We start from the raw sequence: 21,906 nt of genomic DNA, 5'->3' as shown, positions 1-21,906 counted from the left end.
CAGAATTCTTTGCCGACTGTTTTCTCTATGAATGAAGAAAATAAAGTAAATATTTAACTGTTGTGAAAAGAATCTTATTTAGTTGTACAAAGTACTTCAGCCAAAATTTGGGAGCCACGTAAGAGAATTATATATATTAGATCAGAAACACATCATTAAAAGTCAGAATGCTTTGGTGTTTTCAAAACAAAGCAAACGTTGCCACCGGCGGAAAAGAAATACAGCCAAAATTTGGGAGCCACGTAAGAGAATTATATATAATAGATGTTCTCAAATTAGGAAGCGTTCTGGTTGCACAGCACCTGAAATTCGAAGAAATTGTGCAATAACTAAAACTATGTACATAAATGAAAATTATTTGCTAGAGATTCTGACTTTCTAAACATTAAGGTGAACGATAATTATGTTAAGGGAAAGATTATGTATTTACCTTCAAGAATTTACTCATTGGAGCTTTTCGAGAATTGTCTGAGAGCAAATTTCTTTAAGATTTCGAATTTGATAGCATTATAAATTGCATCGATCAGAAATCACGAAATTTTCGGTATTTGAAAAGAAAAAATATCGAATTTCGGTAAGCCTCTTCCATTCTAAATATAAAAAAATTGTTCACAGATTAGCAAATAAAATAAAAAGTTTCAAAACCCGTACATCTTTTAAAAATTAGTGCATGCTATACGTGGTTAAAAATAGCTAATATTAGGTATTGTTTTGTTTAATATTTCCTTTTTAGTATTGGTTTTCCCACACCATACTTGTATATTGTAATCCAATCACAGAATAGGGGTAAATGAGGATAAGGGTATCTTTCTAAAGAAGACAGCGAAAGGAGGGGGAGTGGTTGAAATTTCTATCGTTTTTCTTTTTATCGAGCATTTTTGTAGGAAAGATATTACTATTTTGAAAATCATACTCTGAGAAAACCAAAAACTTATCAAGGACCCTATCACAGAATTTGGGGCCCCAATTTTTTTAGTGGAAGGACTTTCAAGTACTATGGGAACCATAGTTTAAATGACTAGTTTAAATTTTTAATAGTTATCAACATTTATTGTTTTCCACAAAAATTACGAACAATTTTTGTTCTTAATTGAAATTTTAACTTTGTTGAAAATTAAGTTTCTGAATACCAAAAAAAAAAGTTTAGAGATATTTAGTTATTAAATACTTTTCATTTTTTGAAGATCTCTAAGAATCAAACACATACTAAAACAACTGTTTTTAAATCATGTGTTCAACAGAAAGATTGAAGTTCAACAATTAATTTCTGTCAGCATTGTTTTTTTTTCTTTCCAAGTCTATAAAAGTTGAGTAAATAAAAGTCTATAAAAGTGAAATAATATTTTAAATAAAATATGTTTAAGTACAATGAAAAAATACCCACAAGCAGTATGAGATTTCGATAACTGTTTTGAATATAAGTTGGTCCATTAAAAATGACTGATGTGCTGACATCTTTTGCTCTCCCCTGAACTAGAATCATATCGTCGATAACAGATGGGATGTCCAAGTTAGTTATCTCCTGCATGTCAGGAAGAATTCCTCTGTGAAGACGAGCATCAAGAATATCATCAGCACAATTCTAAAAAATATAAGCACTTGAAATAATTTATCTTTTAGTAATAAGTTTTAGTTATCTCTAATTTCCATTCTAGCTAGAGTGAGTGATTATTAGGTTTGAGAGAGGACATTTTATTTCTTCCAAATTAATGATTTCTGTGCCCCAGTTTTTGGGTCAAAAAACTAAGCACTTTGACAAATTCTTAAGTAAACGAATTTTATAAAGATACTTAGAACATGTATAAAAAAAAAACGGATCACCCGTAATGACTTTTGATTACGGATGAATGGATGATTGGATCTTCACATTCTAGGACAATCTTAATAGTTTGAGAGGATGACGTCAAATATGCCGATTAATAAATGTAGACGATATTTTAAGTTAGGAAATTGGGCACAAAAACATACTTTCTCTGAATAGACAAACCTTTTTTTCAACAAATTTGGATTTATGACCCCCCCCCCCCAATTAGTCGCAATCTGGGAAATATGGTTCCAAAAGTTTGGTTAGGAGAGCTCTCCAAAGTTCGGATCCCTTAATGTTCATTTTACTTTTTGCACACAGTTATAAAATTCATTTGTCCTAAATTAATTTTAAAAAAATAATTTTTAGAAAATATTTATTATTATTTTATTCAATAATAGTCAAAAAAATTTTGAATTGTAATATGTACAATTTTTTGCGTCATTTTAAAAAATATAATTTTACATGGAAGAACACAAAATTTGAGCAAAAGCAATTGAATAGTTCGTGAGAAATTTGATTTAAAAAAAGTCAGGTATTTAAAATTTAAAGTATTAGACCGATTTTTTGCTCAAATTTTATATTTTGCCCTGTAAAATTATATACCTTAACAATTTAAAAAATTTTCAACCATTATAAAATAAAATAATAATTAATATTTACTAAAAAAATTTTTTCTTCATGGAATTACCTTTGGACAAATGAATTTTATAACTGTGTGCAAAAACTGTTTAATTGGCTTAAAAAGTTCTCGAGATATAGAGAAATATGCAAGGAGTAAAATTAACATTATAGAGTCCAAACTTTGGTGCAATCTCTTTACCAAACTATTGGGACCATATATTTTGGGGATCAGTAAAAAAAAAGGGTATGTTCCGAATCCGTCAAAAAAAAGGTATGTTTATTCAGAGAAAGTACGTTTTTGTGTCTGATTTCGTAACTTTAAATATCGTCTGCACTTCTTAATTAGCATTTTTGAGGTCACCCTCTGGAACCATCTAAATTGAGTCCAAGAACATGAAAATCCAATCACTAGATCAAAAGTTATTTAGATTCAGGGTAGTCCTCTTTTTTTTTAATTGTGCACTGCACGTGTGACTCTAAATATCATAAATTCTTTCTTCACAGATATTTCATATTACTTTATTCATAACAAGGTTCCAAATGTCATAAGTCAGGATTTGAACCTGGTACTTATTGTAAGTCTTTCTTATTTTTCCATATTGCTAAATACCCCCGCTTGTCTGTGTTCGTTTAAAAATTACAAGGCTACGGAGTTGAACACTGATAGTCATAAACTCCGAAATGGATCAACTGTTTAATGCTCATTATAAAATCTAATCATTCATTTTAAATGTCAATATCCACAAAGCATTACATTGTTTGGTTTAAGGTAGTAGGATAGTTTGTTTAAGATGAAGTGCAAGTGAAAAATAAATATAAATTTTAAAAGAAAGAATCTGTTTACAAATAGGTGTAAATGAAATGGTGATTTAGATTTAAATACTATATATAATTAGGTTGTGAATGTAAAGATTTTGTATGTTCTTTTAAAACATCTAATTCAATAACAACTGTCCTATCAAACAAAAATTTATATGAATGATACTCTACAGGAAAAACTTGGGTAGTAGTCTTATTTATTTTTGAATGAAATAATATATTTTCATACATACAATATATCGACGCTGACTTTTTAAAATAACTGCAGCAACATTTAAAGCTACGCTTCTCCACATGCAATATATAAGATGTTTATTCTCCCTCTCTGCATTTTTCAGAAAAGAAGTTTCAATTTGTATCATCTAAAAATGATTTATCAGTAAAAATCAATACATTAACATATCAAAATTAGTATTAAGGAACATTTCATCAATTTATAAAAAGTCACAGGTTCAGACACTTTTTTTTATAATAAAAAACATTATAAAATTATTATAATAGTGCAAAAATAAATAAAATGTTAATTAAATATTTAAAATTAAATGTAGCTACATTTTTAAATTTAAATATTAATCAAATTAAACCACATCCAGTACCTTCCTATGTGCAAAGTATCAGATAATTCGTGCTGATTCTTCTTATTGGACAAGCAAATCACATTACATTTCAGAATCATCAGGAATTGTCAGGATAAAATTAATAAGAGTTGTTATGTATTCCTTTCTACATTGGTTTTTAGTAAACGTATAAACATGTTTTTAGTTTTTAATATTTTTTTAAGTACTTAATCAAATTAATCATTTTATACATTTCACATACAATTGTACCTGCAGTCAACTTTCTAAATTTTCATAATTAATACAAAATAGATATTTAACCGATTGAACAGTGAACCCTCTTTTAGAAAAGGAACTAAAAATTTTCCCTCTTCCAAAGAAAGTGTAACATATTTGAGTATGCAATGTTATGTTGACTAAGTTCGCCGCACCAGGGATGCTACTAAATTTTGTTAACATTTCGTCTATCACTGAGGATATTTTATGTTAATATTGTGGTCAGTGCGATACGGGTGTAGTATTCGTATCGACCAGCCATCACTGGGATTCGAACCTGGTTCATCTCATTGGAAGGCAAATGCTCTATCCTCGAGCCACCACGGCTCAATTAGAGTTCAATTTCTGAAAGAATTTAGTAGAAAATCAAATTTTTGGACCATTTTTAAATCATTTTAATAGTAATCAAAAAAATTAAACGCTTTTTTATAGTAATCAGAAAATAAAATAAAAATTTAATGAAAAGCTTTCTCATGAAGATGCAATACAGTAGAAGATCTTTATAATTAAAACCTTGAAACAAAAGGTTTTGCATTTCATGGACACAAATCATTTCACATACACCTAAACTTACCTACTAAATATGGCATGGAAATTAATCTGAAACAGATTAATCACAAAATGCTTTAAATTGGACACAAATACTTAATTTGGACACAAATACTTAAAAATACCATATTCACTTCAGTATTTATTATTTACAAATAAATAAATAAAATTATCTAAAGAATTAGATAAAAATATTGGGTTTGCTTAGCTATTGAAATTGCAAACTCTTAACAAATAATAAAATAAATAATGTAAAAAATTAATTGTTTTTACTCAGTTACAGAAACTTTTTAAGCTACAAGTTTTGTAGGTTACACCTATAAAAGTTAATATGATTTATGGAGAATTGCGGTTTATAGAATTGCATTTCACATATCCTCAACTAATCTTGAAAATTGCATTATTTATGACGCTCTTATTGCATTATTTGCTAAACAAAATTAATATACTCCAATTAAGTTTAACAAAATTATGGTAGAAATATTGCAAAGGTTTTAAATTTGAATTTTTAGAAGAAAGTATCTAAGCACAGGGTGGCCATTCTCTAAATAAAACTGAATTCCAAGAAATTTCCAAAATAAAATTCAAAAGATTTACCAAATATTTGTGATAAAAATTAGACAATTTAAAGTTTTCGTATATTTATGCATATAAAGAACATATGACCAGCATATCTAGCAGAAAAAAATTTATTAATTAAAACTTATTGCTTTTTTAAATAATAAAATACATAATAATTCTTAATTTTCACAATCACAAAATCAATATGAATGAAAATATAAATTAAATTTTTAATAACAAACGAAAACTAATTTTAATAAAAGATATGCTTGTTTAATAAAAAGTCAAAATAATTAATTAAATTTATTTATTAAGAAAAAATTGAATTATTTTCAAAATAAAAATGACAAAAAATATATTCAACGAGATACGTTTTTAGAACAGCTGCAGTGTGCAATAATAGATTGAAACACATTAGCAGTGAATTTTTAAGTGATTATTGGTACAGAGATTCCCAGGTACCACTTCCAAATACCAGGTTTTCCCTGATTCCGGAGTTAGTGGACAACATGAAGCAAATTAGTTTAGATTAACACTTAATTCCAATAAAATTAGAAGGCAGAATCTTAGAAGAATGGTTTCTACAGTGATAACAACAGCTCTGTGGTTTCCAATACAGTGAACCACACTTTATCGTTATTCCCTCACAGATTCCCTCAAAAACTAAAGTGTATTTGTGAAAATATTTTACTCACCTCACAATCGTTTTCACACACTGCGGCAGTTACAGACTTGGTTTGCTGGAGATAGCCTAATAATCCTATTGTTCGAGATGATGTTAAATATTCACACACTTGAGATTTTCCCTTCTCTTTAAACATATCATAGGTATCAGAGTTGGGCAGTTGGTTGTATATGTTAATATTCTTCATATCCGATTTTCTCCCTGTTACCTATTTGAGGAAAACATGTGACTAAATTTAAAACAGAATTGGAAATACATGGACTTGAGCTGTTCCTTTGTTATTATATGCAATTTATACCCTTATAAAAACAAATTTTGTTATTATAGGCAGTGTTTCCCAAAGTGTGGTACCCGTACCCCCAGGGGTACAGGAACAGTTTAGTGGGGGTACGCATTTTTATGCGAAATATCTTGCAACAAACGAAAATTTCAAAAGCTTTTATTTAAAAACAAAGCTAGCCATGAAAATTTACGATTACGTATTTTTCTATTGGCTATTTTTTGCAGAGTTAACAGGTAATAATTAGTGGTGTCAACAAACAGTTGTGTTTTTTTACTTTTGTGTAATTTTTTTTAGTAAAGGTTTGTAATAAATTCTATTTATTTTGATTATTTTTATAAAATATAATTTTTATCTCTAACATAGAATATGGATCGCTGGTTTATATCAACAGAACTTTGTACCAAAAAAAATATATAAACATAGTTTTAAAAAAGTATATTCATTTTTTTATTAGTGGTACACAGCGTTACGAAAGGGTACACAAAAGTCATAAGTTTGGGAAACACTGTTATAAGGTATTTAAGGTGCACCAGGTATTGTAATTGGTCAAAGAAAAAATCAGGACAATATTTTTCAAAAAATCAAGACAAAATCAGTAAAATTTTTAGTGCAGTATACATGTTATATTTGAGTGAATTGCATCATTCGTCCTCATTTAAATCATCTAGTCTCAGGGATGAGATTAGCCAAAACGCAAAAAACTGAATTTCCACGATAGTAAATTTTACGCAAGCGCAACCCTTTAATAATAAATTCCAGACAGTTTAAGGTAATAAATAATGTGTTGACATACAATTATGTACTAATCTATTATTATAAAAACGATTACATTGTTACTTAACATTTAGCGAAAAAAAAAATTAACAATTGAAAAAATAAAGCTGGAAATTATATTTTTCCTCAGTTCACATAAGAGACAATTATTACTTGAAAAANGAAACACTGTTATAAGGTATTTAAGGTGCACCAGGTATTGTAATTGGTCAAAGAAAAAATCAGGACAATATTTTTCAAAAAATCAAGACAAAATCAGTAAAAATTTTAGTGCAGTATACATGTTATATTTGAGCGAATTGCATCATTCGTCACCATTTAAATCATCTAGTTCTTCGTTGAAAGGCGCCAGCCTCTCCAGAAGGGAAAGCCCCCGGTATTCACAGTGCCATAGAGTCCAGACGGGAAAAGTCCCAAATAAATTAATAACTCTTACTCTTTACCATAAAACAATCTGATTTAGCATTCTTTCTTGATCCGGCAACCCTGCGAGTAGGCAGCACTCATTGATCATGATGTCGCTGTTAAGCTTATTTCCTTTTTTTCATTAAATGTTAAGTTTCTTTATTAAACCCCTGTGGCAGAATTTGTTTGGGCTTTCTGCGACAAACCTCTCTAGCACTAATATTTTCCTGCAAGATACTTTTAACAATAACTAATATGTATGTTATTAATTAAATTTAAAGTAACAGAAATGTTGTATTCACAAAAAAAAGCCTATTTGGGTATAATAAAATTGTATTTATTATTTTTTTTAAATGAATTTGTAGTATATTTTTATTCTAATCATCTCGGGCGATATTGTCACATTTTGCAAGAGGAAAACACACGAATTATTTCGTTTTTTGCATTTCATAAATCATTATATAAAAAAATAATTAAAAACCGTAAAATCCGTGAAAGGAAAGAAAACCGAAATTAAAAAATCAAGCTAAAATTAATAATTTCTTCCCCTCTGGAAGGGAAAATAAATTTCTGCAGAAAAGAAATTTTTTGCTTCAGTATTCTTTATTTTTCATTTTTCTCAAATAAGAATTGAAAAATTACCAGCATTTCTTTCCCCTCCGATGCGCGAAAAAGGCATCTTTTAAATATAATTTTAAAGAAAAACAAATTTCGAAAATTTTTGCGGAAAGAAAACCAAAATTTTTTACTTTCTAAAGAAAAATTCTTTCTGCGAGAACTCTGTAATATTCTGGGACATTGTCGCCGTGTCGCAGCGAAACCACAGGGTATTAAACTATTGTCTTTATTTCTTTCCTTGCTCCACAGACTCCTACATACATATGTGATATGAGATTACTTTTAAAAAAGCAAATGGCAAACCAAAAAAAGTATAATTAGCTCTACTGAAATGTAATGAAAGGAAATTTCATCACATTAGAATAATAAAATATACTATTTTTAATTTCAGAATTAATTAGAACATAAAGTTTTAAATCAATGCGTTCAAAAATTTTTAAGTACTGCTGTGTTAAAAAAGAATAACCAGTATCAGTTAGATAATATTCCTTTACATGAAAATATAATTCAAATTTGTATTTTCATTCAAGATTTCCTTAATGAAATAATTTTAAAATAGGGTTTTGAGTAATCTCAAAATGAAACCACAGGAATATGCCAATTAACACTTTTGTACAAAAACAATTTTAATGAATAATCTCTCAAGTCCTCATTTTAAAAATTCTATATTATGATTACTGTATTGGTAATATAAACTAATTTTTAAAATCACATGAAAGAGACGAATCAATAATAACGTAAGAGTCCATCCTGTAAGATTTGTTACTGCATTCCCTTAAAATGATCCCTAAATTCCTGCATGATCCCTAAATTCATCACAAAAATTTGATAAATTAAAATTATTAATTGAGTTTCTTTTTCAAAGAATGACTCAATTCCCAAAAAGGTATAAACAATAAATCCTGTGGGTAAGACGAAATGTCAAAAACTTGCATATAATTAGTAGTCAGCCCCTTAATTGGAACTATCAAATTTTAGGAATTTTGCTAGTATTATTAATTTAAATAAAAAGATGTTGGATCAAAAATCCAAGTTTTTCATATTTTTCAAATTTATTTTTAAAAATTTTCATTTGTATTCTTAGAAATAGGATTTTTCTGAACACATGCTAAAATCAGGACAAAAAAGCTAAAAATGAGGTAAGTCAGGAATATCAAGACAAGTACAAACACTGGGTGAACACATTGTTAAAAATTAGTTCTGTGCACATGAATTAGAGGCCTAATATACAGTAAAACTTTTAGTAACCAGACATAATTTTTTCACAGCTTTACCTGTTTTATATTTTAAAAATGCAACAGATAAATGCATACTTTTCAACAAACACGCAAGCATAATATGACTTGAAGCTTGAGATGATAACATTGTTTATCCAAAAGAATTAAGAGAATAAAAAGAGTGTTTTTATAATGAATAATCCTTATGGAAGTCCATAATGTCCCTAATGTATGCTTCTTTCTGTATATTTATTATATTATTCATACTATTATTGCCTTATTGTAACATCGTTTATGTTTAGAAAAACAGCTAAGAAACAAAAACAATTTTCAGAATTTATTAATCTATTATTCGCAGTAGTTAACCAAAGTAGAAAACATTATGGACTTACCTTAAAAAATTTGAATTTGTATGGACTTAATTGTAATAAAATGATAGCTTTAACAGCTGGTTAGGCAAAACAATTACAAGCATTATCAAAATTCGTGTCACAAAAAATAAAGTAAAATAGAGATGAAAGGAAGAAAAAAAAAGATGCCAAATAGAACAACTGCTCAGTAAAGAGTTTGTACTGGTGGTTACAGAAATTAGTTTAGTACAGTAACAGAACTAAAAGAGTCTTTATAATTTTTTACATATTTAGAATGAAATTGTTATAAAGAACACAGTATAGTAAAATCTTAATATATTTTCTTCGGGTTGTGATTTACAAATACAACTTCATCTTTCGCTGTACCGCTAAAGAGTACAATCTCAAACATGAATTGAATTGTTTGAAAATGTTATACTGTTTCCAAACAAAATAGAAGATTAATTGGTGTATTGGTTGATTAGTGGGAAAACAATTAAATATAACTGAGATTTTCCAAAAAAACACCAAAAAATATAAATACACAATGCATAAAGCTGAGTCATCTTAAGCCACAATTTGTTGAATGGGTTAAAAAAAACACAGATATTCGATAGGAGAAAACACAGCTTACTTTTACTATTCCTCTAGCAATAACAAATATAGCAGAATGGTTATCTTGATAATCTTGTATAACATCTCCCTCCTTAAAACCAAGCACAATGTGGTTTTCCTTAAATACAGAATATACAAAATATAATAAATTATACATTTCAAAAATTATACATTAAAATGTCTGACTTTTTAAAAATTCAATTTCTCGGAAACTATTCGTCCGATTTCATCCAAATTTTGTATTTTGCATTATAAAATTGTACTTTTTAAAATGATGTAAAAATTTGTATATCTTACAATTGAAACAATTTTCAACCATAAGCAAATCAAATTATTTATAAATATGAAAATTTATTTTCCGCATAGAATTATCCTTGGATAAACGAATTTTACAACTGAGAGTAAAATTTTTTAAATTCCCTTAAAAAATTCTAGAGATGTGGCGAAATAGGCATAAAGTAAAATAAGGAGGTCAAAACTTTCGACCACTCTCCTGAACAAACTATTGCGACCATATTGCCCAGATTGCAGCAAACCCCCTATATATTGAAAGTCAGAAATTATAACCCCATGATAAAAAGGTATGTTTATTCCCAGAAAGTACTTTTTGTGCCCGATTTCATTACTTAAAATATCCTCCACACCAATTAATTAGCATATTTGAGGTCATGCCTCAAACCATTAAGATCGAGACCTAAGAGAACAAGAAAATCTGATTATTAGATCAAAAGTTATTCAGAGTATTTTGCTTTTTTTTTGCACTGCAAATGCGCAAAGTCTTGTGGTGGGTCGCTGAATAGTAGTATGGGTTGAGAATTTCTCATCCTTTCTCAAAAACAGGGCGAGATTTCAAAAACTTAAGTGAAATTTCTAAAATTTAAAAAAACTCTTGAAAAAATTTTTTTATTAATTATAATACATTTCTAACGTCTTCTATTTTTTAAAGCATTGAATATTTTTGGTGCATCATCATAGAAGATTTTGCCTTTACAAGGTATTTGTCCATCTTACATTAGCACATAAAAAATTTGAACGTCTTACATGAAGAAACCTAACCTACGGTAAACACGTGGTTGCAGAGAAATGTGTTCTGAAAGGGGTTCTGTGGTTGTGTTCTGTTGTTCGAAAAGGTTTTTAACAATACAGGTAAATAGGGAAGCTAGATAACGGGGCAGATGTTGAAAATAATGAAAGATACAGGCAGAAAAGTGAAACGGATTTTATTCTAAATGGCGTAATTCTAAGCTTTGTTCGAAAATGCGAGAAATTCGCGATTTTTGAAATTGATTTATAGAATACGCAAATTTCTAGCGGTAATAATTTTTTAATGCGAGAAAAGAAAAAAATATGCGAGATTCTCGCGCTGTAGTGAAAACACTGGTTCAAGGATCTGGAAAAATCTCCTTCCTCTTCAGATCTATGTCTATATTCTGGAAGTAACCTTTTTAATGAGTAGTGTTGCCATATATATGGAGGGTTCTGAATTAAGTTACACTTTCACTCCAGCAGTAATCTTTTATAAAACGAAATGCTCTCCTTCCTGACTTAATTCACAAGGACTGGTGAACAAACATAGCTTGTCCAAATGTCATTCGAAGCAAAAACATTACAGCTTACAAACGAAAGTTTAATTGCAATTGTAACTCACATTAATAATCTGCAACATTTGAGAATTGCGAATCCAGTCTACTGCTTCCAAAACACTAGGGACATCCTTCACAATTTTCCGAGTTCTTGGAGCAAAGGCTATACTTTTAGTCATTTCAAAATGTATCTAATGAATAAAAGATGATTTTATAATTAAAACTAAACATTATTTTGGAAACAGATGAAGTACATTATACTACACATGACCTCAATTCTTTGTGTGCATAGAAAAAATAATGAAATTAATGTATATAAGTTGAATGAAAATTAGTCAGTACAATTTTATTAGCTTGGTACCAGACAAAAGCAAAATAGTTTTGGCGAAATCTGGGTAGTGGCATGCAAGGAACCAAAGGAAAACGAAGCAAACCAGAATGGTAAAATTTATAGCCACCTTCAGGCCAGCCACACAGTAAAAGTTCATAGTAATAACAACAATTCATAATAGCATAATGTAAAATAATCATTAAAGCAAGCCTGTTGAGAATTGCAATGAAAAGACAAAATAATGAAAAAGGCATGTTTCCTTAGTTTCTTTATGAATAGGCATGATTTTAATAGTGAACTGTCAAAAAGGAAAATAAGAGATCATATTTATCTGGTCAACAAAAAGTCTATTCTTTTGGAGTGTGTTGCAGAATTTTCAAATATTGTAAAAAATGTTTTCTTTTGTCAGGAAGCGAATAAAATTGTCAGACGTTGCTGTTTAAATGGCTTAAAATTGCAAGAAGAAATCAATGATTATCATTTTTAAATTTCGGTATTGATTCAAGAAATAAAGAAAACTGACTTTCATTAAAAGCCTTCTTAATATGATATTGCACACTTGAACAAAACAAAAATGTATTCCACTGAAAAAAAAAAATTTTGTTGATTCATAACTTGTTTTAAACATAAAATTTTTGTACCTTCAAAATTTTTACAATGACTTGAAAATTTTTTGTAATTTTAAAAAAATTATATTTGTAATATCAATTTGAATTGGCCACATTTTGACAGGTATTACTTTTCGCTCCAAAAACGGTTAAAAAAACATAGCATCCAATTACACAATGCATCTGGGATGTCACTATATTTAGATTATACTTATTTCATTAAAAATTAATACAAGAACCCTGCATTGGCACTTTACCAATTGCAGTTGTGGCAATCAAAATCAGATACAAGAATTTCCCCAGAAAAATAAAAACCTACCACAGTCAAATATTCTGGTACAAAGCTAACAGAATCAGTCATTTTATGTGTATTAATGTAAACAGAATAATGAAAAATATTAAAAATTAAACTTTGAACTTTGTGCAACTCTTGAATGCCATGTCCACTGATGTCTGACTTTCCCTTCAAACCATCTAGAACTGCTTTAACTCTGTTCAAACTTCCTCGTGCAGCTCTATTTGTTTTTAACGCAACAGCAATTGTTGGGTGTTTTTCTTCCAAATCCATTAACATTTCTAAAAGCTACAAAAAAAATTACAGTAAGAAACATTTAAACAGTAAGAAACATTTTTTTTAAAAAATTGTTTAAGTTTTTATTTTGCGTACAGATCAATCCTTTGCGTATTTTGATTTTTATATTACTTATTTTTATAAAAAAAATTTATTATTTAAGAAAAATTTTATATAATGTCAAAAAAACACATAATTACAAATATCAAACTTTGGAGAAAAAAATTGCATGCTTTATGAATATCTGAATTATCACATATTAGAGAAAACTATAAACAATTTCTATTTTTATATATTTCCTTTCTAACAGTTTTTATATGTAAATTAGTAGAAGATGCTTAATATACCATGTACAAACATGCATAGGAGCGCTGACTGTTATTATTACAATGAGATAACTTTGAGATCTAATTACTTAATTTTATGTACTACTATGTCTTTAACATTATTAAACTTTCTCTGCACTAAATTCAAAATATTACTTTAAGTTATAAGTATTAGTGAAAGAAAAGTTTCGTATATCACGATATTGATATTGGAGAATTATTGATTTCTTAACTGTACTTTAATAAAAAAGTATTTATGGCACTTTTTTTAAATTTAATCATTAATAATTTTAAAAATACATAAAAAGGAAAAATTTAAGAAACAACAAAACAATATCTCAAACAGCAAGACAAACACACATCAATTCAAACTTCTTATAAATTTTATGAAAATTAGGGGGTCGACTCATACACCAGTAATAAAGTCGAACATTTGTTAATCGTGAAATATCTATGCATTATAAACAATGAGATAGATATTTAAAACTCTGTATCAATTTACTCCCTTCAAAAACTATTTTTTAAAAGCTACATACAATTAATTTTGCATTTTCTCTTATCAAATTCATGTATAAAAATTTTTTTTTAGAAACAATACTTTAAATTACACTCAGAGAAAAGGATCAGTTACGATAATTTATTTAAAAGTATTTATTTAAAAATATAACACTATGAAAACTTCTAAAACATATAAAATAAGTCACATGCAGTAAGATGAACCGAATTAACTGGCTCAGAGCATTTGCAATGGATCTTTATAATTATTATTAATGGGAGCCTCATAGCTTCTTTATTTAAGGCCAAATGTATCATATTCATAGAGTACAATGTGAAATAATTTTAACTTGAAAAATTTGTGTACTTAATTTTTTTTTTTTTACGTTTTTTTTAATTTTAGGTATACAACAACCATACCAGAAATATACTATCTTGTGATCAAAAATAAAAGGTAGATTCATACAGTAGTTTGTTTTGAAAAATTATTAAAAAAATTATTTCATCTCTTCCACTTTCACAATCTTCATAAGGTTTTAAATATTGATTATGTTTTAAAAAAATCAGAATCTATCAGCAGTAATTTGGTTTTTTTACAGCTTAAGAACATAATAGCAAAGAAATTAAAAAGTCATTAAAAGTTAAATTAAAATTAAATCTGCCGAACCATGCGGCAACAGTGCTCCATCATGTTGTAATCCAATATATTCTTCAGCACTGTGCAGTTTAATCAAAGAATTCTCTAATAGGAGCTTGAAAATAAATTATTTGATTTCTATCGATAATTTAGTAGCACAAACTATAATTTTAATTCCTTTGTCATCTATGATGTACCAGAACCTCTTCCAAATTATATTTGCGTGAAGAAAAATCACATATCAACCTTTTAAATAAGTTAATAAATTTATGAAGCCAGGTTTCTTTGTAGAAAACATCAGTTTCTACACATTTCACAAAATGAGATAGATGCACAAAGCAAAAAATTAAAAGAAATACACAACAGATAATTTTATCAAAAGGCTTAAAGCTTAGAGAGTAATTCTTACATTAGACAACAGACAAACTGCTCTATGCTTTTTACCTCTTTGATGTTTTCAATGCATATTTCAGAAGCCTCTTTTGCACAAGGTTTGAAATCAACAATTGTTTCAATATTTTTCAACACATGTTCATTTGCAAAAAGGAAACCTCTACCTAGATCATATGAATAGTAAAGGTGTACAGATGCCAGGTGTCTAATCACAGACAAACATTTTTGTAACAAAACCTATAAGAAGAAAAACAATTGAAAAACACTTAATTGAAATAATTAATATAAAACTTAGCTGAAATGCAACATTTTCCAGTTATCAGAATTTATGGAATTAATCTGCAGCACTATCTACATTAATCCAAATTCGTCTGTGACCTCAACTAAGGCAAAAATTATTATAGTAAAAATCCAGCTTAATCTAACATACATGAAATATAATTTACAAATATAAGGCCCTTATACATAGAAACTTTATGCTGTTTAAATTTAAGCTGATTTTATGCATCGATTTTGATACAATTATGGTAATTAAAATGGAATAAATCTGTTGATAAAAGGGTATGTTTATTCTGAGAAAGTACATTTTTGTGTCTGATTTCATAACTTAAAATATCGTCTGCACTAATTCAGGGTGAGTAGCTAAATTATTCAACAAAAAATAAGCACCTTTTAAGCACTTTTCAATCACTCAAGAAATATTTTTAAGCACTTTAAGAAAATATCACAATTAGGCAGGGTTGGAAAGTTTTTGACAATTGACGGTTTTATCTTGTTTTAACCGTCATGTGTAAAAAGAAAAAAAAACCATTTCGGCATTGTTTTTGACAATTGTCAAAAATCATGAATTATGCAAAACGAATGGCGTTTTAATACGCTACGGACTGACAATATATGAAAATAGACTGGGGTTGAATTAATTGTGAAAACTTTGAATAGAACAATGTGTCTTTTTGCATAATACATAGCGAAAATCAACATGGTCAAGGAAAAATCTCATTTTCAAAAAGAGAAAATTAAGCACTTTTTAAAAACACCCAATGAAAAAAGCACCTTGAAGGGCTTTTAAAAAATGAAAATCAAAAATAAGCACCTTTAAGCACTTTTTAAATACGCTACGCACCCTGTAATTAATTAGCATATTTGAGGTCATCGCTTCGAAACATTAAGTATGGGTCCCAGAATGTAAAGATTCGATCATTAAATCAAAAGTTATTCAATGAAGTCCGTTTTTATTGGCTCACTGTACATAACTAAACAGTCATATTATCCAATATAAATAAGCCACAAAGAAAAGAGGATATAGTACAAGCTATTAAGTTGTTAGCATTATGTTTTTATTCATTTTCAAACATTGATTTTCTAAAAATTGCTATAAATTAAAAAGTAACATTTTGCGCAATTTATAACAAATTATGTAAAATATTTTCTGAAAAACACGATACTTTAATGGTCAAATTTTTTTTTTTATCATTGTGCATTTTTATTTAAATTCAAAAAGTTTCAACATAAAAGTACATTTAGGAAATAAAATTTAAAAAAAAAAAACTTTTATCGGATTCTTTTTTATTGGCATCAAATTATTAAAAAAACTTATACTTTACCCTTGACACATAGCATATCCGTAGTCTCAAAATTATGACGATCCTAACATGATTGTAAATACTGTGTTTATTAGGATAATAAGTCATAATAAAAAAATCAGTAAAGCCATCAAGTACAGCAATGCAAGAAATCAGCAGATCAAATATATTCCTTTTATACTTAAAAAAACAGCCCCAGTTCAAAGCCAAAATCTGTAAGAAATTAAAATAGAAGTAAAAATAATAATTTAAAAAAAGTATTACACACTGCTTACAAGTTAGGGTTTATTAATTTAGTTTCCAATCTGATAAAATATATGAAGAAAGTAAAAACTTCCTCCTCTGAGTAGCTTTATTACTCCCTAATTTAAAAAAATTCTTATAGTAATCCTCAAAATTGCTTATGAAGATCTTCCAAAACTCAATTATGTATGCTGTGATATACTCTGTTGTTGTTCTGGACGCCACTTGCTAATTGCCAGCAAGTTAGCTTCAAACCAAGCAAATTTAAGGCAGAGAGGGTGAGTTTCTTGCTTTTCAATGGTGCCATCCATGATCAAGAATACGATTTTCACAACATACACATGCCATAGCCAATAATTTTGACCTGGACCAGAAAATGATCACTCTCCAATTCAGTACCCATAGAAGTATTGATTTGTTATGGGAATTCAGTAAATATTAGTATGGGAATTCAGTAACAGGGTTCCCACTCTTTTAACAAAGAAAAAATTAAGAACTTTTAAGGACTTTTGTTTGAAAAAATTAAGGACTTTAAAAATTGTATGATTGTTTATCATTGAATAGACATATACCATCAGTTACAGAGCCAATTACTATTCATCTTTCTTAAAAAATAAAATCAATCAATCAATAAAAAAATAATAAACAATTTTATTATAATGTAAGTACTGATATAATTGTATTAACAGGGTTCGCCAAAGTAGGACCAGGCAACTTTTGCAAACCTGGGCTGGTTTTTTAAAAAATATTTTCAGATTGTTAGGGGTTAATGATATCTATAAAATTAATCCGTACTCCATTTTTAATGATTTCATTGAAATTGAATAGTAAAATTAAAGTGCAGAAATTAAGATTCACAATTTTTTTCATAGATTAAAAAAAGAGTAAATAAAGAAATTTCAAAAAAACAATGAAAAATTCTTAGAACAAGTTTTAATATTTCACTGCTAGACATGCATCACATATTCAGTTGTGGGCCAAAATTTAATTCTAAAAAGTTCAATTAGAGTTACGCATGAGAATAGTTTTCTTAACTATGTCATGTTAAATTAAGTTCTAAGTAAATACAGGCCTCACTAGTATCTAAGGACCTTAAATCATTCCACTTTTTTTTCATTAGGCTTAATTTTTAAAAAATTTTAAATTCATTGCAATAAATATTTTTTTGAAAATGTTTATAGAATAAAAATACAATTATGCTTGAGAAGATTTAAAATTTTCAAACCAATATGTCTTTTATATTAGCTCTTGGTGAAATATATAAATAAAAGGGTCAAAAACAATTTTTCAAATTTATCAACACATTCCTATGGCCAGAAAATTGGTAAGGTTTCTAATTAACAAATACTGATAAATTATTTATTTTTTAATCATTTACAGATATTAACTTTTAATATTTCTTTATCATCCTCTATCATTCGTAATATTATTCTCTACTATTATTATGATTTGTTATTTTATTTTTATTGCAAAATTAACAGTTTAAAACTGAAAAAGGTATTTTTTTATTATAAAGTAATTCAGTATTATCACTTTTTCAGGTAATGTTTTGTAAAAAATATTGAAAAATTTTAGAAAAAAACATATTGAAAAAAAAAAAGGTACTTAACAATTTTGAAATTAGTACAAAACAGCAAATGTTTTATATTTACTTTTATGATGAGCTTTACATAAAATCATTTCCAGTCAAAAATGTTATTAGGAATTAACTTTACATAATATTACTAAAAAATATGGTGAGAAACATGAACTAATTTTAAAGCAACCAAAAATTGAATAGATTTTTTTTTAAAAAAGTATATTAATTTGCAATGCTAACTGAACAAAATGACTACTAAAATCTAGTTACTAAACATTTAACTTTCTTGTTAGAATCATCTTGCTTCCAGCATTTTTATTCAGAACTCAGGAATAAAAATTTAAAGTATTTTTGAAAAATGAAAGGAAGATATGTTCTAATGAAAGGAAGATATGTATCCTTTTAAAATAAAATATTAGCAAAAAATTGCCTTAAAACTATTTTGTGTACTAGCAGGGGTCTGTCCAGACATTTTGTAAAAGGTCTGGTTTTTGCAAAATTGTGAAAAAATTACTCGTGCTTTGTGAATATAAAATAAACGTTAAGTCACATTCTTTCAATCAGGGTCCTGCTTTTATGAACTTGTGCAAATTGGGTCCGGTTGTTGCAAAAAACTTTTTCAAGGAGTTTTTAAATTGTAAATAGATACAAGATTAAACACTTGTAAAATTATAATAAAACACACAGATAATATACACACTGTAAAATTATAATAAAAAAATAAAATTTTCAAAAATAAACAGCAATTGCTGCTTCTAAATTAGAGATGCAACATACAAATATTTGGTATTTAGCCTATACTGCTGAACGCAGAATCTTCATTTTGGACGAATAATGGAAGAAGCGTCTGCCGAAGACTAAATTTAGTTCGTTTACATCTGTCTTTCTTCCCCTCTCCCTTCCTGGGAAGGGTTTATTTGATTAACAAAACAATAATGAAGATAAACCAATTTGAGAAGGATCCGATTAAAAGATAAATTATTTTGTGAAGGGTCCGTTTTTAAGTTAAAATATTTTGTGAAGGGTCCGTTTTTATGAAAAGATATTTTGTGAAGGGTCCGCTAACAAACCCAAATTTCTTCTAAACAGACCCCTGACTAGATAGTTAAAACATAAGAAGTTCTAATTAGTTTGAAGTCATAAATTACCATTATAAAGGTTTCAAACACATAAAAGAGAGCAAAGAGAAAAGTAAATATCCTGATTTGAGTTTGATACTTGTCACATATATTTTTCAATATATAAAAATATAAGCAGAGGAAGTGAGCTGTAAGTTGTAGGAGATTTAAGAATATTATGATATTGGTAAGAGGTTCGAACCACCACTTAAAATAAAGCCAGACAGAAATACGACGAAGTCTATTATGACTTTCAGAGCGTTGAAGTTGCTTTATTGAACGTAAAGGCAAGTTACGTAACTCCAACAACTCTATCCATTCAGAAGTTTTCATTGCCTGTAAAAGTAAGAAGTTTTGAATAAATAATCTATTTTGAAGTTGTTCTCATACTAATATGAACCTAGATTATAAAGCAGTAGGTGTTTCCAAAATGTCAGAAAATTTGAAAACTCAATTTTAAAAAATGTATAGTTTGCTACATTCTGCTGAGGAAACTAAAAATATTTTGTAATCATCAGATTATGAAATTAGTTACAACTTATGTCAACAAATAATGCTTTTAACTAAAAAAAACTTGAAAAAGAATAATGTCATTGCGTATGGTTCAAGTGATCTTCCTCTTCACGTAATACAAATGTGGGTTAGTTCCCTAAAAAAGTCCTCCATGAAGGCAAATTTCTCCCAATACTTGATCCAGGAGTTCCCTTGTCTTCTGGATTGGGTTCAAAATTACAGGGCTACAGAGTTGAACATTAGTAGTCGTAAACCAAAAAATTGGGTCAGATTTTCAACGACAGTTACAGAAATTTTTTTCAAAAAATAAATAAAAAAAGAAAAGTACCTATCTGGGAACACTATTAAGTTCAGTATAATGTATAAACGTTTGATGATGAATCAGTTTGATGTATAAAATGTCATTTTTGTGTGGTTTATCACTTTATAGCTCCAAGCTTATCAATTAGAGAAAAAAAAATTTGTGCATCATGGTAAAGATCAAATAATTCTGCAAAAGATTTTATCAATTTCAGTAAATAATTAAATCATTCGGTAATACAGTTAGGAAGTCAAAATTAATAAATAATCATGTATTTAAAATATATGCAATGTGTGCTTTATTGTGCATAATGTAAATCTTTTAACATAAAATTAGTTAGCACAGCTTAATGCGCAAAATGCTCAGGTACAGAACAAATTAAACAAAAGTAAACACAATAATTGAAAAAAACAAAATCCAAACTAAGAAAATATTTTGTTTTTTATACTTACCAAACTGGAAACAAGGCTTTTAATCTTCACTAACTTTATAATATCTTTTGTTCTAAGATACCTAAATAAGCTTGGTATTACTTCCAATAAATTTTAATACATAAAATTAGCAAATTATTATGGTAAAATATTTATGCTCAAATTATTGATTAAAATTTAAACAAAAGCAATTAACAATACTAATTGTTTTGATTTTCGTACTCATCTTGGAAGGTATTGTTGCCATAAGTTACCTTGCAAATTTTTATGGCATTAATCAAGATTCTTACTAGGATGTCCTTTTGTGATTATTTAACTTTAAATAACATGAACATAAATAAAAGAACATAGAATTAAAGGTGAAACAAATTAAAGATAGTAAGTAATGTGAAGAAATTCTTTACATTAAAAGGAGGGATTTCATATTGACTACCCTTAATCTATATTTTTAAAATTCTTGCCAAAAATACACACATTATTGTAAGTATTTGAATTAATAAGAAAAAAAACTTGACGATTTAATATATAAAATTAGCCGTTTATTATGGTAAAATATTTATGCTCAAACTATTGAACAAAATTTAAACAAAAGCAATTAACATTATTACTGTTGATTTTGATTTTCATACTCATCTTGGAAGGTAATGTTGCCATAAGTTACCCTGCAAATTTTTATGGCATTAATCAAAATTCTTAATGGGATGTCCTTTTGTGATAATTTAACTTTAAATAACATAAACAAACATAAATAAAAGAACATAGAATTAAAGGTGAAACAAATTAAAGATAGTAAGTAATGTGAAGAAATTCTATACATTAAAAGGGGTTTTCATATTGACTATCCTTAATCTATATTTTTAGAATTCTTGCCAAAAATGAAGCAAAAATTACACACATTATGAGTTTCTAAGTATTATTTCAGCTAATTAAAAAACAAAAACTATGATAAAACCAAACAAATCAAAACAGAGGAAGGCCAATTTGAAAACATTGAAATCTATTTCTTCACCAAAGAAAACAGAGAAGAGTGAAAGATGATTAGTAAAAATCAAACTGG

The 21,906-nt window shown here is 27.8% G+C and overlaps 1 protein-coding gene across 1 annotated transcript in view; it reads right to left on the bottom strand.

Annotated features, from left to right (window-relative positions):
* The window catches only part of LOC107447246 (sperm-specific sodium:proton exchanger), a 47,848-nt gene that overhangs the window by 2,850 nt on the left and 23,092 nt on the right, over positions 1-21,906 (bottom strand). The window contains exons 13-22 of the mRNA XM_071185779.1: positions 20,871-20,931; positions 19,585-19,940; positions 16,686-16,941; positions 15,133-15,318; positions 13,078-13,242; positions 11,786-11,911; positions 10,157-10,255; positions 5,886-6,083; positions 3,481-3,609; positions 1,385-1,582 (exon numbers count right to left, since the gene is read on the bottom strand). Of these exons, the coding sequence (XP_071041880.1) occupies positions 1,385-1,582; positions 3,481-3,609; positions 5,886-6,083; positions 10,157-10,255; positions 11,786-11,911; positions 13,078-13,242; positions 15,133-15,318; positions 16,686-16,941; positions 19,585-19,940; positions 20,871-20,931 (1,774 nt within the window). The remainder of the gene's footprint in view (positions 1-1,384; positions 1,583-3,480; positions 3,610-5,885; positions 6,084-10,156; positions 10,256-11,785; positions 11,912-13,077; positions 13,243-15,132; positions 15,319-16,685; positions 16,942-19,584; positions 19,941-20,870; positions 20,932-21,906) is intronic.

Source organism: Parasteatoda tepidariorum, chromosome 9, assembly GCF_043381705.1.
Source record: "Parasteatoda tepidariorum isolate YZ-2023 chromosome 9, CAS_Ptep_4.0, whole genome shotgun sequence".
Classification (NCBI taxonomy): Eukaryota; Metazoa; Arthropoda; class Arachnida; order Araneae; family Theridiidae; genus Parasteatoda; species Parasteatoda tepidariorum.
The sequence above is the reverse complement of the archived record's forward strand: the minus strand, read 5'-3'. Positions and strand labels throughout refer to the sequence as shown.